The 15,950-nt window shown below is 40.6% G+C and overlaps 1 protein-coding gene across 1 annotated transcript in view; it reads left to right on the top strand.

Moving 5' to 3' along the window:
- The window catches only part of Zdhhc9 (zinc finger DHHC-type palmitoyltransferase 9), a 37,302-nt gene that overhangs the window by 8,501 nt on the left and 12,851 nt on the right, over window positions 1–15,950 (top strand). Inside the window, exons 3-4 of the mRNA XM_005076848.4 lie at window positions 5,167–5,327; window positions 8,883–9,041. Coding sequence (XP_005076905.1) covers window positions 5,167–5,327; window positions 8,883–9,041 — 320 coding nt within the window. The remainder of the gene's footprint in view (window positions 1–5,166; window positions 5,328–8,882; window positions 9,042–15,950) is intronic.

Genomic DNA, 15,950 nt, shown 5'->3' with positions numbered 1-15,950 from the left:
GAGGTAGAGTCTTTCTAGTCTGTTTGGGCTGCCATCACATGGAACAACAACAGAAACTCATGTTTGTCAGTCTAGCAGTTAGAGAGCTTTAGGTCAAAGTACTAGCAGAATCAGGGTCTGGTAAGGACCTATTTCATAGCTTATATGTGGCTGTCTTCTTGCAATCTTGTCATAGCATAGAAAGGCAAGGGGGCTCTTGTTGATATGAGCCATTAATCTCATTTGTGAATATGCAGACTTAGGAGACATAATCATTTACCAAGGGCTCCACCCCACCTGCAGATGCTATTGAATCAGGGGTTGGGATTTGTGGAAACAGAAACATTCAGTGTATGCCAGGTTAGTAGTAAATTAGGAGACAACTATCCACCCGTATCTGGGAGGAATTAAAACGTGTTACTTCTATCATGTTGCATCAGAAGGCATCATTGAGCTCAAATCCTTAGGCCCTTCTTGCTGTTAAAAGCACAGCTCTTCCTTGAAGCCATCCTTAATAGCTGCTATTGGAACAGTTTCAACAGCCACCAGCTCCCCAAGAGAGCTTTTTCCTGACCACTTACAGTCCAGAGAGTCTGAGTCACCATTCTAACACTTGATTATTGGTCTCATCTTATGCTTTAGCTGTTTCATATGTTAGTTATGTTTTCCCCAACAAAATTAGCTCCTATTTTTTCTTGTTCTTCAGTTGTTAGACCAATAAATTCTTGTTGGCTTATTGATTGTACTGATAAAAGAACACACAAAGCATTAAAAATGTAGGAAGAAAGCTATTAGGGACTTAGAGGCAGAGTGTTATATAGAACAATCCAAGATTGCAGTCTGTCAGGCAGAACCCCAACATAGAATCTATTTGGTCTCTTACCAGCTCCACTCATGAATCTATTTTGAGATTTTTTTCAAGTGAATTGAAGTCTGTGCTATTACTATCATTCCTCCAGTGAAGTAGTGTGTTGGGGGTGGGGCATGGGGCATGATGCACTAGCCTAGCCTGGCACTGCTGGATACTGCTGGTCAGTACCAGCATGTGGCTCATGAGAACATATGGGAATCCAGTATTCTAGCCCAGCTATGGAAGCCTGTGGTCAGTCAAGGAGTTGGGAGAGGATATTTTTAAAAGATAATGTCCTTTCAGGTATCAGAAATGAATTCTTAGTGGGCACATGGCTTATTTATAAAGTAAGAATGGATCCATCTAACCCTGGAAGGAGGAAGGCTCCTGACACTTGGAAGACAAAAGAGACTTCTGTTTCCATGAGAGTATGGATATTATTATTCCAAGAAATGATATAAATGGAAAATAGTAGGGACTTTAAAACTCAATTAGTTTATATTTATAGATGACAAATCAAACATTTCTTTAAGACAAATTTGTGAAGTTTGTAGTTACCTTTACTTGGGGGAATTACTACTAAATTTTTGTGGAGCTTATTCCTGTCACAGAAGGCTTCCAACTTACTGCACTCATGGAACTAAAATAAGGTCCAAATGTTTATCAAATGGCAAGTACAAACTGTATTTATAGCGAACAACCTATTTTGATGTGTGTATATGTTGTAGAATGGTTAAAATGAAGCTCCTTAACATATATAGCATGTCATATACTTACTGTTTCTTGTGGAAAGAAAATTTAAAATCTAATTTGAATCATTTCAAGTATTGATATTAATTATAGTCACTATTATGTGTAGTGTATCTCTTGAATTTATTCTTCCTTACTGAGATTATGTGGTCTTTGACCAATATATTCCCAACCTCTCCACTTTGAGGGAATTTTGCTTTTTTAACAAGTGTTTTTCTGTATTGTGTAGGGTGGTCTTGAACTCATGAACACAAGTAGTCCTCCTGGTTCAGCTTCTTGAGTAACTGGGTCTACAGGCATACAGCACTGTTCCTTGCTTAGGAAGCTGTTTTTATTTAAACATATTCATTTAGAAGAGAGACACCATAGGTAGTAGTTCACAATAGTCTTAGTTTTGACACTTCCTCTTACTTGGAGTAGAAAGGCTTGCTGGTCTCCCATCTGCCTTTCTAACCACGCCCACTTACTAGGGGCAACTGGTTGCCAGTAGCCTTGTCTCTGGAAGAGAATAATACAATGAGCCTGTTGTGTGTTTGTTGACATACAGAGTGGATTGTATTAGCAGGTGCAGAAGATAGTCTGTATGGAGACTACAGAGACCTTTATCCTTGATGGTGTAGTATAATTCAAATCGAAGTTGTCTTTTGTCTGGTCTACAACAGGTGTTGGAATTGGACTTAGTTAAGCTTTAGCCCTTCTTTGCAAGGGCCAGCATTGATTTGATATTTTCCTTTGGTTGTTGTTTTACTAGCTCCATATCTTTTCTCTTAAATAAAAAGAAATGGGATTGATGAGATGGTTCAGTAATTAAAATTACTTGCTTCTCTTGAAGAGTACCTGGGTTTGGTTCTCAGCACCCATATGGTGGTTCACAAATATCTGTAACTCTGGTTCCAGGGATCCAGCACCTTCCAAGGGCACCGAACATGCACATAGTGCATGAAATACAAATAAGTAAATCTTAAAAGAAGCAAACTCTTTTTGGTGGATAATCAGATAGCTCTGCTGTTTTAAAACTTTAAAACTATAATTACATCATTTCCCCCTTCTCTTGCTTTCTTCCAACTCCTCCCATGAACCATCCCCTTGCTCCCTCTAGAAGTTATGGCCTCTATTTAGTCGTTTTACACACACACACACACACACACACACACACACACACACACACACACACACACACACCCCTTGCTCACTCTGTTTAGTGTTAGATAGAGGACTCTATCTAACTGGGAAATTAGAGGGTTCTTCCCTGGGGTGGGGTCTGTTTCTCCTACTCTTAGCATTCCTTAGTTGCCTGTGGTTCTTTGTTTATGGGTGTGGCCCCATGTTCCGTGTTGATTGGAGACTAGACTCAAGGCAGTTAGTTAGTCCTGAGACATTGCTTGTTTTGAAGAGAGATCTTACAAATAAATGATCAATGACTAGGACGAAAATTGTTTTCTGTTAGTGTAGTGATTGCACTTGACTTGCCCGTGAAGCATGGCTTTATGATTCTCCTGTGTCCTTTGGGTCTCTGGCAAGTGGTGGTGGCTTTTGTTTATGAATTTACTTTTTGATTATGTGTCCCTGTACAGGAAGGAATGGAAAAGAAAGTAATCTACAAACTAGGAATATGCATGACCCTTCGTTACTTGACCCAATTTGCCAGGTCCTTCCATTCTTGACATGCTCCCCCTATGCCTTTTTGACTTTTAGAAGAAGGAAGTAAATTGTTAAAAAGAAAACTAAGACCACAAATTCTTTTTTTAATGAACAAAAGGCCACTGAAATCATTTTGCAGGTTCAATACATATGCTCACTTTCATTATGAACACTACTTAGTCTAATATAACAGTGAGGTCACCCCACCCCCCATCCTGTGCACTTTTATTGTGGAGGACAGGCGAGGGAGCCTCTCATGGGGGTGGTTCTGCGACTAGTGCAAACATACAGCCTGGAGTTAAACATTTATCCTGAATAGACTGCAGTTTGCTTACTCTCCATGCTGATGAAGTAAGCTTTTCCCTCAGCTTACTTTCTCTGCTCTCCCTCTGCTCCTTGCTCATGCTCTTATAGTTTGCCTCCAGTGATGATTTCTGTTTTCAAGGAGAAATGTGCCTCGGGAGGAGGTGGATAAAAATAGGCCAATGGTAATGCTCATCACATACTCTCATTCATTCAGTCTGATAGTCAGTTCAGATCAACAAGCATTTATTGATGGCTTCTTTGTTCCCTTACTTGAATGAAGATCTAGCAAATATACAATCAGATGCTAATGTTAATAGAGGTCTTTTATTTAGTGTCTGTTATGCATCAAGTATCCTTTAAGCGCTTTTTATATTAGTGCCTCTGGTCTACACAGTGACCCCATGAAATACTACTGCCATCCCCATTTTACGGATGAGGAGACTGATATCAGCTATCACTCAGTTGGGAGTTGGTAGAATCAGAATTTGAATCCAAGGTCCTATGAGACAAGTTTCTTGCTCTTAAGCAGTCAAGTTGAGCCGGGCAGTGGTGGTGCACTCCTTTAATCCCAGCACTCGGGAGACACAGGCAGGTGGATCTCTGCGAGTTAGAGAGTTCCAAGGCAGCTTCCAAAGCCATAGAGAAACCCTGTCTCAAAAAAAGAGGAAGTCAAGTTGAGGGAGGGGAAATCAACATACTGATAAAGAGCTAGGAAATAGTGCAGGGGCTTTCACAGTGAAGCTACTTCCCATAGGCCTTTAGGAGGAGATGAGACTTCATCAAATCCCAAATTCTTCATCTATCAATAAATGTAAGGGGTCCCCTACCTTTAGCTTGGTGCAAGAAATGGATGAAGTAGTTAGCATGGTGCCTGGTATACGGTAAATTGTAGTTCCCATGATGACAGTGATGTTCCTAGGACCTGAAAGGTAAGTTCGCTTGGGATATGGAGAGGAAAAGGTACATTATGAGGAAGGACAGAAATGGACATGGTGTTGGGAAAGTAGTGTTAAGGAGTTTTCTTATTCCATTGCTGATGGCCATTCATCACCCACTAGCTGAGCTATTTGAGGAGACAAAAGGAATGGATGTTACAGAGTCAATCAGCAGCCTGGAAGCTTTTTACTGGTCCTAAAGCATGCTGAGATACCCTCTGTGTGCCACTATGAGCTTGCTTCCTGATTGATCCTATTTTTCTCCTCATCAAGCTCAATCCTAAGGCCAGATGAGTGGATATGAAAAGCTCTGTATATTCCCAGAGCAAAAGTACCCTATGGTGCTTACAAGTCCAGGCTCTTACTTCTCTGTCCATAGCCAGTGCCAACCATTCTTGATGCAGACAAAATGTTCCTAGAGACCTGATAAGAAGCATGAGTTATAAGAGGCATGGGTTATCTTAGCCGTAAGGGAGTGCCCTTGAGATTGTTTTTATATGCCATAGGTGACCTCGATCTATTAAGTATGTATTGAGGTTACATTGTGTTCAGAATCACATCTTAAGTGTTTGGAATATTCAGAGGAAGTAAATAGCGTAATCTTTGCCCTGGAGATCTGCTGTTCTTGTTGAGGAGACCAGATTGACACGGTTGCAATAACTGGATATATATAAAATTCAATGTTAAGTTGCTTTCTTTCTTCAGGTGTCGCTACCTGGCTGTTCAGCTGTCTCCCGCCATTCCCGTGTTTGCTGCCATGCTCTTTCTTTTCTCTATGGCCACACTATTGAGGACCAGTTTCAGTGACCCTGGAGTGATTCCTCGAGCACTACCAGATGAAGCAGCTTTCATAGAAATGGAAATAGGTGAGTCTTGCAACCAGTTGGCAAGTTGTTATACAGTGGGTGGCCCTGTTGGGTAGGTGAGTGGAATCATCATAGTCACAGATTCAGACTACTATTCCTGCCTTTTCTGTCTGAGATCCTAAATGACCATCTATGAATTCAGTAAGACAGGTATAGTAAGCCTATACAGCCACATGCTTTCTTTTTTCCAAATGTTGGGTTGCATTGAAGAAAGCCAACATTGGTTTGTTGCCAAGGTCTAGCTGAATTGTTGCCAAAGAGAGTCTTTTACATTTTTGGAGGAGGCCATCAGACATCTGCTTGTTGAGGGAAGCTGTAAACTGTCTTCCCATAAAATGTTCTTTTTTGCATATACATACAACTTTGGATATAATTTCATAGCTCTTCTGAAGTTCATTCATGGGTCAGTGACCAAGAATTCCTGCTTTAGAGAGTCACACCAAGTGAGAAGGGAGAACCATGGTACCAGGAACCACTCAGAGGAGTAAAGGAAGCAATTTCAGGCTCGGAATTTACAGTCTGCAACTCCGAGACTGAAATGTAACAACACTCGGAGCCATGATGGCTTCGTGAATTGAAACACAACATCCCAGGGCTAGAAAGGGGATATCCTGGGAATTCCCACTGGGAAAAGTCAATGATGCCAGTACTGGAGCAAGTGGGAACCCGCTAGCTCAGCAGTAGTGGTTCTGTGTTTCTCAATTTTGTTTTGACAGTAGCTTGAGTCTATTTGAAAACAAGGTAAGAACAGAAAAAAGAGGCCTAGGACTTATTTTGGCACCTCCTTGCCTCTGGGTCCTGGGGATTGAACCCAGTTCACTGGGCATGCTAGGCACATGCTCTACTACTGAGCCGTATCCACTGTTCTGTGACCCAGAACTTGTAGTGCTGAATATCCGTGTTAGTAGAGTGCCAGCCTGTGGCTAGCCTTTAGTTCTTTGATGTTGCTTTGAAGGCTGCCATGCTTTTGTGTTTGTTTATTTGAACTGTTTTCCTCTATTTTTATAGTATATTTATTTTTGAAAAAACTTAGCCAGTTTTAGTTGAGCCAACGACAAAATGGTTTGCACATGTCTGAGTTAAAAGTACATGGGGTGAGGTGAGGATGAAAACAGTAAGCATAAAGTAGAGACAGGTTTTGGTGACATAGACAGAATGCACATGTTAATGAGAAAGTTGCTATGAAAGATTAATCCAGCTAGAGAAAAAACAGTACTCACAATTCCCCCTTTATCTTGCTGTAAAGTACTCCATGTTCTAACCCTATACCGCCCCTGGATTCTGCCATGAACTCTGTGCCCCACACACCGTACTGTAAAGCATATGTACATAAATATTAAAGTGGCGTGCTGGCACTTACATCATCATCTTATGAATAGCTAGCCTCATCTTAGTACTTGTAGCACACTGTTATTGTTTGATTTCACAGCATCTACCCCACTCTGCAAAGATGGAAAAATGTTCCATATGGCAGATATTTTTAAAATCAAAGTGAATTGGAAAATATTCTGCCTTAGAATTATACTTTGTGGCAAAGGTGCAAGAGCCCAGCCCTCTTGAAAGCTGTGGATGGATAGGCATGCAAACCCATACAGCCAGTCTGGGAAGCAGTTTGGCAATAAGCAAAGTGGCTTTAAGGGTCCATACCCTCTGTCCTAGTAATTAAGGGCTCCTTAAGAGTTTGGTTAAGGGAAATAACATATTTAAAACAACCTTCCGTAGAAATATTTTAGTGTATTTTTGTTTCTTTTTTTCTCTTTAGTGTTGATATAGCTCTCTTAATACAAGCAAGTTATTTTTGGTTTACCCCCTTATTAAAAGTTTTATTTATTTTATTTGCATTAGTGTTCTGCCTGCACATGTGTCTGTGTGAGGGTGTCAGCTGTGAGCTGCCATGTGGCTGCTGGGAATTGGACCCTAGTCCTCTGGAAGAGCAGTCATTGCTCTTAACCTCTGAGCCATTATTTGCAGCCCCAGTTATGCCCCTTTAAAAACAATTGATTTGAACATATTTTTATTATTTTTATTCCATTTATTTCTTTATTTGGGCGTGGGAACTGCATGCATCATGGTGTGTGCATGCGTGTAGCCAGAAGACAACTTTCAGGAGTCAGCTCTATCCTTCACTAGGAGCCAAACTCAGGTCCTCAGGCTTGGCAGAAAATGCCTTAGCCTGCTGAGCTGTCTCACTAGCCCCTACTCCTTTGTTTTTGAAACAATAAAGATGCATTTATTTTTATTTTATGTGTGTAGATGTTTTGTCTGCATGTATGTAAGCACACCACGTGCCTGCAGTGCCCATAGAGGCAGAAGGGGACATTGGATCCCTGGAACTGGAGTTTTAAGCACTTGTGAGCTGCCCTTTCAGTGCAAACGTTCTTAACTGAGGAGCCATCTCTCCAGGCCCTTGAATTATTATTTGAATTGGCATGTATTAATTCTATATGGCACTAGGTTTCACAAGGACACTTTCATATTAGTATATAATATACTTTGAACATGATCTTCCCCTCTAGACATGGTTGGGGTTGTTTTGTTTGGGACAGGGTCTCATGTAGCCCAGGCTGGTCGCTAATGTGCTGTGTACCCAAGTCTTTGCTTAAATTCCTGACCCTACTGCTTATACCTCCTAAATGCTTTGATAGCAGATGTGCTGCCATGCTGGCAGTTTTCACTACTAAAAAGGACACTATTAAAATACTCTTGCATAACCATGCTTTGTAGTTCTCTTTGAATTTTGCTAGTAGAATTACTGGGCTACAGAGCATATACATTTAAAATTATGGTAGCTGCTAATATGTTGTTCACTGGTAAAAAATAAGTTTGACCTATTCTGAGTACACTAGGTATTTATCTTCTTTTTAATATTTGTTAATTATAATAGGTAGAAATACTATTTTTGTGTTTTAATAGTTTTTTTTTGACATAGGGTCTCACTGTATAGCCCTGGCTGGTCTGGCATGTACACCAAGTTGGCCTTGAACTCATGGAGAGATGCTTGCCTCTGCCTCCTGAGTGCTAGGATTCAAACCATGTGACCAACATGCCAGACTATATTTTAATTTCATTTCTCTGATTATTAGTCAAGTTAGATGCTTTCATTTCATACTCTTTTGTTTTGTTTTTTCGAGACAGGGTTTCTCTGTGGCTTTGGAGGCTGTCCTGGAACTCGCTCTTGTAGACCAGGCTGGCTTTGAACTCACAGAGATCCGCCTGCCTCTGCCTCCCGAGTGCTGCAGTTACAGACATGTGCCACCACGCCCGGCTTCATTTCAGATTCTTGCCATTTTTCTTTTTGTATTTGTAATTAGTGTGCCCCCTAAACCCAGTACCCTTAGAGAAACACCTTTTACATGTACATCACATGTAAAAATTGTGTGACATTTAGTAGACATGTGGGGGAAGTGGTGTGATGTTGAAATTCTAGCCTAGTAGCACTGCCTGGAAAAGAGGAGCGTTTACCTTTCATGGTCTCCACAACTTCTGAACCGGTGGTGAGACTTTGGACTCAAACAAAGGATAGCAGTGAATTAAAGCTGTTTTACTGATTTGCAGAAGCCACCAATGGTGCGGTGCCACAGGGCCAGCGACCACCTCCTCGTATTAAGAATTTCCAGATAAACAACCAGATTGTGAAACTGAAATACTGTTATACATGCAAGATCTTCCGGCCTCCCCGGGCCTCCCATTGTAGCATCTGTGACAACTGTGTGGGTGAGTAAAACCAAGGAGATGAGGGATAGGTTCAGTTGAACAAGGGGTCTCACAGTGAGTGACCAGTAGTTCTTGGGAACATGCAATGGGAATCAGAAGATAGATTCAGATGAGAAACAAGGTAGGTTTAGACAGGAAAGAAGCTCCTGTACAACAGCCGCTCAGCATACTTATGGAAATCCGGTCTAAAGAATCTCTTTGGCCGGGCGGTGGTGGCTCACACCTTTAATCCCAGCACTCGGGAGGCAGAGGCAGGTGCATCTCTGTGAGTTCGAGACCAGCCTGGTCTACAAGAGCTAGTTACAGAACAGCCTTTAAAGCCACAGAGAAACCCTGTCTTAAACCAAAAAAAAAAAAATCTCTGATAAGTGGGAAATAATACCTGTTTGGGAAATTTCTATTTTTCTCTACTGGATCCACTTCAGGTGTGGCCCAGTTTACAAAGGAGGAGAATATTGTTGGAAGTATTCTTTAGGTTCCTACTATGTACTAGTCCCTTGCCCTTTCTCTCGTTTAAGGTTCATAGCAACCCCTAGAAAGCAGTATCATCACCCCCATTTTGCAAATGTTGACAGTGAAGTGCCTTTGTGTAAGTTTGTGTCATTGGCATGAGATGATGCTTGATCAGGTCTGATGTGCAAGCCTTCATCTTTTTTTCTTATGTCTTTGCTCTTACTTACATGTGTAGGTGTGCAGAATACAAGGTCTATGTTGCCATCTGCTTATATGAGTATTAGATACGCCTCCTACTTGGTGATGAACTCTAGGGAAGATCATACACACACAATAAAGGTGCTCATTGATAGACACATAGGTCACATTGCTGTTATTACTGATGTAATTCTAACATTCAGTATGCTCTATACCATGTCTGAGAACCTTGCTTTCTTCCCACTAGCCAATTCTTCAGGCAAAGTTTGGAGAGTTATATATATTCCTTTATATGGTCCAAATAGATATGTGAGTTAGATTTTATAAATCAAGACTAATTTTAAATGGACTACAAACAATATTTAAAGTGTGATATGAAGGTTTCATAATGAATTCCCTCTCTTTATTAATATTCTTAAATATAAAGAACTCATACAGCCCGTGTGGTGGGGTATACCTTTAATACCAGCACTCAGGATGCAGAGGTGGGTAGATCTCTGTGAATTTGAGGCAAGCCTGGTCTACAAATCTAGTTCTAGGACAGCCAGGACTACATAGAGAAGCCCTGTTTCAAAAAAAAAAAAGAAAAAGAAAGAAAGGAGAAAAGAACTCATACAAGGGATTGGAGATGGCTCAGTGGTTAACAACCCTGGCTGTTTTTCTGGAGAACCCAGGCTCAGTTCCCAGCACCCACATGATGGCATCTGTAACTTCAGTTCCAGGGGATCTGACACCCTCTTCTGGCTTTTGTGGGTACTAGGCATGCATGTGCTGCAGACATTATGCAGGCAAACACATAAAAAATAAAAGAATTGTACAAGTTGATTTTTGAAACAGGGTCCCTCTGTGTAGCTCTGGATGCCCTGAAATTTTCTATGTAGACCAGGCTGTGCTAGAACTCACAGAGATCTGCATGTCTCTTCCTCCTAGCCCAGCCTGCTCTACAGAGCTAGTTCCAGGACAACTAGGGCTGTTTCACAGAGAAACCTTGTCTGGAAAAGCCAAAAAAAAAAAAAAAAAAAAAAAAGAAAAGCACTGATGCTCTATGAGAAACATGCACAGTTCATAAAACAGGAAATTTAATTATCTAATTGATGTGAAACTATGCCCACCCCTACTAATAATCAGAGAATAAATCTTAAAACTGGATTTTAAAAAGTATTTTAATTTTTCTTAACAAGTCCATGATATATACAATGTATCTTGGCCTTCCCCAGAACCCCAAACACATGCCTCTCCCAAATTCGTGCCCTCCTCTTTTCAGTCTCTTTTTTTTGGGGGGGAGTCCAAGGCAAGGTTTCTCTGTGGCTTTGGAGGTTGTCCTAGAACTAGCTCTTGTAGACCAGGCTGGTCTCGAACTCACAGAGATCCACCTGCCTCTGCCCCTAAGTGCTGGGATTAAAGGTGTGCGCCACCACCACCTGGCTCTTTTCAGTCTTTATAACCCACTGAGTTCAATTAGTGCTACCTGCATGTGCATAGGTATGGGGTCATTTATTATCTGGCAAATATACCGCTAAAGAAAAAAAACTCACCCCAGCAGCCATCAATTGCTGATTGCTCTTCAGCTAAAGGTGGAGCCTCATGAGCCCCTCCTTCATCCATGCTGGAATTAACTGGCTTTATCTTGTGCAGGTAACCATAGAAGCTGCTTGTTCATGAGTACAATTGGGTCCTGTCATGTTCTCTTTTCCTCTCTTTCCCTCTTCCATGATGTTCTCTGAGCCTTAGTGGGGTCAATATAGATGTCTCATTTATGACTGAGCTCAACAGTCATTATTCTCAGCACTTTGATCAGTTCTGAGTGTCTGTATTGACTCCTGCTACTGCGGGGGCTTGGGGCTGAGGGGAGTTTCTCTAACCAAGTTGAGAGCAACACTAAAAATATGGTAAAATATAGATCTGTATAAATTTACATTTTCTCAATGTTTTTATATGGCAAGTTTGCTTAAAATGAGTCAATATAATTCTAGGCATGATACTTACTGCTTGAGCATGACAGTTTTCTTTATACATTTCTTCCTTTTGAAAAAAAACATATATTGTAACCCTTTAGCAAGGTGGTGTACTACTCTTAGAGTCTTATTTTTGATTACTACACAGCTGACTGTTCTTCAGAAACTAGCCCCGCCCCTTAGAGGTGTTTGTGTGTATGTTCATGTGTATGTGGTTGTACATGCATATGAGCCAGAGGACAAATTTGGGTGTCATTACTCCCTGTTTTAGAGACAGGGTCTCTGTCTGGGATCTATGACTTACCAAAGTAGGTTATCCTGGCTGGCCAGTGAGATCACGGATACCCTTGTTTCTGTCTCTCTAGTGCTGGGATTATAAGTATGTGCCACCATGCCTTATATTTTTTTAATTCCTTTTTTAAAGATTTTATTTATCTATTACATATACACCAGATTGAATTGTAGGTGGTTGTCAGCCACCATGTGGTTGCTGGGAATTGAACTCAAGACCTCTGGAAGAGCAGTCAGTGCTCTTAACCTCTGAGCCATCTCTCCAGCCCCTGCCTTATATTTTTTGCATGAGTCTGAGGGGTTGCCTAACTCTGGTCCTCATGCTTGCACAGCAAATACTTTATAACCAAGCTATCACTCCAGCATCCTTTCACTTATATTTATTTTGTCTTACTTGTATGGATGTTTTGCCTGTATGTGTGCATTTATATGCATCATTGTGTGCCTAGTACTTACAGGCCAGAAGAGGGTGTTGCATCTCTTAGAAGTGGAGCTCTAGATAGTTGTGAGATGTTATTATAGGTGCTGGGAATTGAACTCAGGTTCTTTGGAAGAGCAGAAGGTACTCTTATTTACTGAGTCATCTCTCCAGCCCTCAATCCCTTTGTTAAATAATATGCATGTGGCCGGGCGTTGGTGGTGCACACCTTTAATCCCAGCACTCGGGGCAGGCGGATCTCTGTGAGTTCGAAGCCAACCTGGTCTACCGAGCGAGTTCCAGGACAGGCTCCAAAACAATACAGAGAAATACTGTCTCAAAAAAACAAATAAAAAAAAAGCATGTGTTAGAAAATATAGATGGTCTAAAAATATAAATAAAACCCAATTTTAAATTCAGACTCTATTTTTGCTATATTTTGTTCTAATCCCTTTGTTTATAAAACAACACATTATATAATACGAGATTTTTAATTTCTGAAGTAAATTTTTATGGTATTGGGGGTTGAACCAGGTCCTCACACATGCTAAGCAAGCAGTTTACCACAGGTTACATCTCCCGTCATTTTTTTTAGTTATTGTACAAAATAATAGGTTTCATTACGACATTTCATCCACATACATAATTATACTTTGCTCATATTTGCCACAAAACTCCTGCTCAACTTCTTTGTTTCCACATTAGTTCCCTTTCTGCTTCTCTCTCTCTCTCTCTCTCTCTCTCTCTCTCTCTCTCTCTCTCTCTCTCTCTCTCTCTCTCTCCCTCTTTCTCTCTCAAAACACACACACACAGACACACACAGAGGAATTGATTCTGCATATAAGAGAAAACATGTAGCATTTACCTGACTCTGACTTATTTTATTTAGCATAATCTCCAGTTCCATCCATTTTCCTGAAAATGACTTAATTTCATTGTTTTACAGCTGAATGAAAATCGATTGTTGTATGTATAGCATATTTATTCATCTGTTGATGGGCTTCTAGACTGGTTCTGTTATCTTGGCTATTGTGAGTACTGCAGCAGTAACACTGATGTGCAAGTATCTCTGTGGAGGATAGATTAGATTCTTTTGGGTATATACCCAGTGGTATAGCTGACTATTATTGTAGTTTAATTTAATTTTTCTGAGGAATATCTACATTAATTCTCTGGCTGCTCCACATATAAAAGGTTTATTTTATTTTATTTTATTTTTGTGTGTGTATGTTTCTGTGTGTGTGTGTGTGTGTGTGTGTGTGTGTGTGTGTATGTGTGCTGTTGGAGGCTAAAGGTCAACATTGGATGCCTTCCTCAATTATTTTCCCCATCTTAGTCTTAGTTTGAATTAAATTAAATTTAGTGTGTGTGTGTGTGTGTGTGTGTGTGTGTGTGTGATGTTTAATTATGTTTATGTGCCGGAGTGCAATTTAATGTGGTTTTCTCTTTTTACCTCTAAGTCATTCTCATGGATTCAGCTGAGGTTGATTTGTTTACAAAGCAAATGCTTTTGTCATCTGAACCATCTTGATGATCCCTCCCAAAATTATTTTTTTGAGACAGGATCTCTCATTGAACTTGGAGATTATAGAGTTTGCTAAACTCACTTGCCAAGAAGCCCCAGGGATTCTCCTGTCTCTGCCTCTAGGATTACAAGCACATCTCCACCATGCCTAATGTTTTGTTTTAGATTTGTTATATTTTATGTGTATGAGCATTTTCCTGCATGTATGTGCACCATGTGTATGCTTGGTGCTCATGGAAGTCAGAAGAAAGCATTGAATCTCCTTAGATCTGATGGTAAAGATGGTTGTGAGCCACCATGTGGGTAATAGGAACTGAACCCAGGTCCTCTGCAAGATCAAATGCTATTAAACACTGAGCCTTCTCTCTGTCCCATGACTAGTGTTTTATGTGAGTGCCAAAGACCCAAGATTAGGTCCTCATGCTTGTGTGACGAGCACTTTACAGACTGAGCCATCTCCCCAGCTTGTTTTTTTAATATTTAATTTTTAAATGTGTATTAAATGTTATATATGAACCATGTGTGTACCTGTTGCCTACAGAGGTCAGAAGAGAGTGTCAGATCTCCTGCAACTGAAGTGACTGATGGTGGGTGCTGGGAACTGAACCTTTTTTCTCCCTGTGTTCACACATTTGTAGTGTCTCATCCTCTTCTTAAGACACAAATCCTATTGAATTAGGGCCCCACTGGTTGACTACTTAGTGAGATAGTGTCTTATAAAACAAAAACAAAACTGGGTGGTGGTGGCACATGCCTTTAGTCCCAACTCTAAAGAGGCAGAGGCAGGCAGATCACTGAGTCTACAGAGTGAGTTCCAGGACAGTCAGGGCTACACAGAGAAACCCTGTCTTGAAAAACAAACAAACAAAACAAATACAAAAGAGAACTCCCTTAATGCATTTCTGGCAGCCTTTGGTACTTTTCTTGAAGAAGAGGGTTTTTTATTTATTTTTATTGATTTTTTTATTGATTTCTCAGAGTCAGGCATGTATGTTTTTTTCTCTTTAGTTTTTCCCCTTTATTATTGGTAGAGAGAGAATGGTGTGTGTGTGTCAGTGTATGTGTGTGTGTGGGTGTGTGTGTGGGTATGGGTGTAGGTGTGTGTGTGTGTGGGTGTGTGTGTGGGTATGGGTGTAGGTGTGTGTGTGTGTGTGTGTGTGGGTATGGGTGTAGGTGTGTGTAGGTGTGTGTGTGGGTGGGTGTGGGTGTATGTGTGTTTATGATGCGGGTGGGGCTTGTATACTTGCCATGTGTGTAGAGATCAGAGGACAACATTGTGAATCGATTCACTCCTACCTTTACGTGAGCTCTGGGGAACCAGCTCAGGTGCATTGTGCCACTGAACCATCTCACTGACTCTAGTGTTTTTAATGCATGGAAAGTCGTTTTTTTTAAAGTCACGAACGTTTTTTGTTTTTTTGACACAGTCTTCTCTGTTTAGTCCTCAATGTCCTGGAGCTTGCTTTGTAGGCCAGACTGGCCTTAAACTCACAGAGATCCTCCTGTCTCTGCCTTCTGAGTAAAATCTGTTTTTCTTTGTTCTATGTGTTTTGTTGCATTACTTATGTGGTTGGAAAGTCCTATATTTAGTCTTTGTAGTTATTTTTATCCAAATTTGTTTTTATCTATACTGATTAACCCATCTGGTGTTTATTTTGGCAAAGAGTGTGGAGGAAAAAAATCTAACATTATTTTCTACCAAATAGCCTATTGTCTCACAAATATTCATGAAATAATACTTCCTTTTATAATTGTGTGTTTGTTTGTTTTCGAGACAAGGTTTCTCTGTATGGTTTTGGAACCTGTCCTGGAACTCGCTTGGTAGACCAGGCTGGCCTCTAACTCATGGAGATCCACCTGCCTCTGCCTCCCAAGTGCTGGGATTAAAGGCATGTGCCACCAACACCCGGCTAATTGTGTGTTTATTAGATGGTAAATTCTTACATGTTCTAGAGTCTATTTCTGTATTATTTCTGTTTCATTGAGCTATGCCATACAGTTTTAAGAAAGTGTATTGTAGATTTATATATATTTTAAATTTAAATTAGAAACAAGCTTGCTTCACATGT

This window comes from Mesocricetus auratus, unplaced genomic scaffold (genome assembly GCF_017639785.1).
Source record: "Mesocricetus auratus isolate SY011 unplaced genomic scaffold, BCM_Maur_2.0 Super-Scaffold_100003, whole genome shotgun sequence".
Lineage (NCBI taxonomy): Eukaryota > Metazoa > Chordata > Mammalia > Rodentia > Cricetidae > Mesocricetus > Mesocricetus auratus.
Note: the sequence above shows the minus strand (reverse complement) of the source record. Positions and strands in the feature narration are given on the sequence as shown.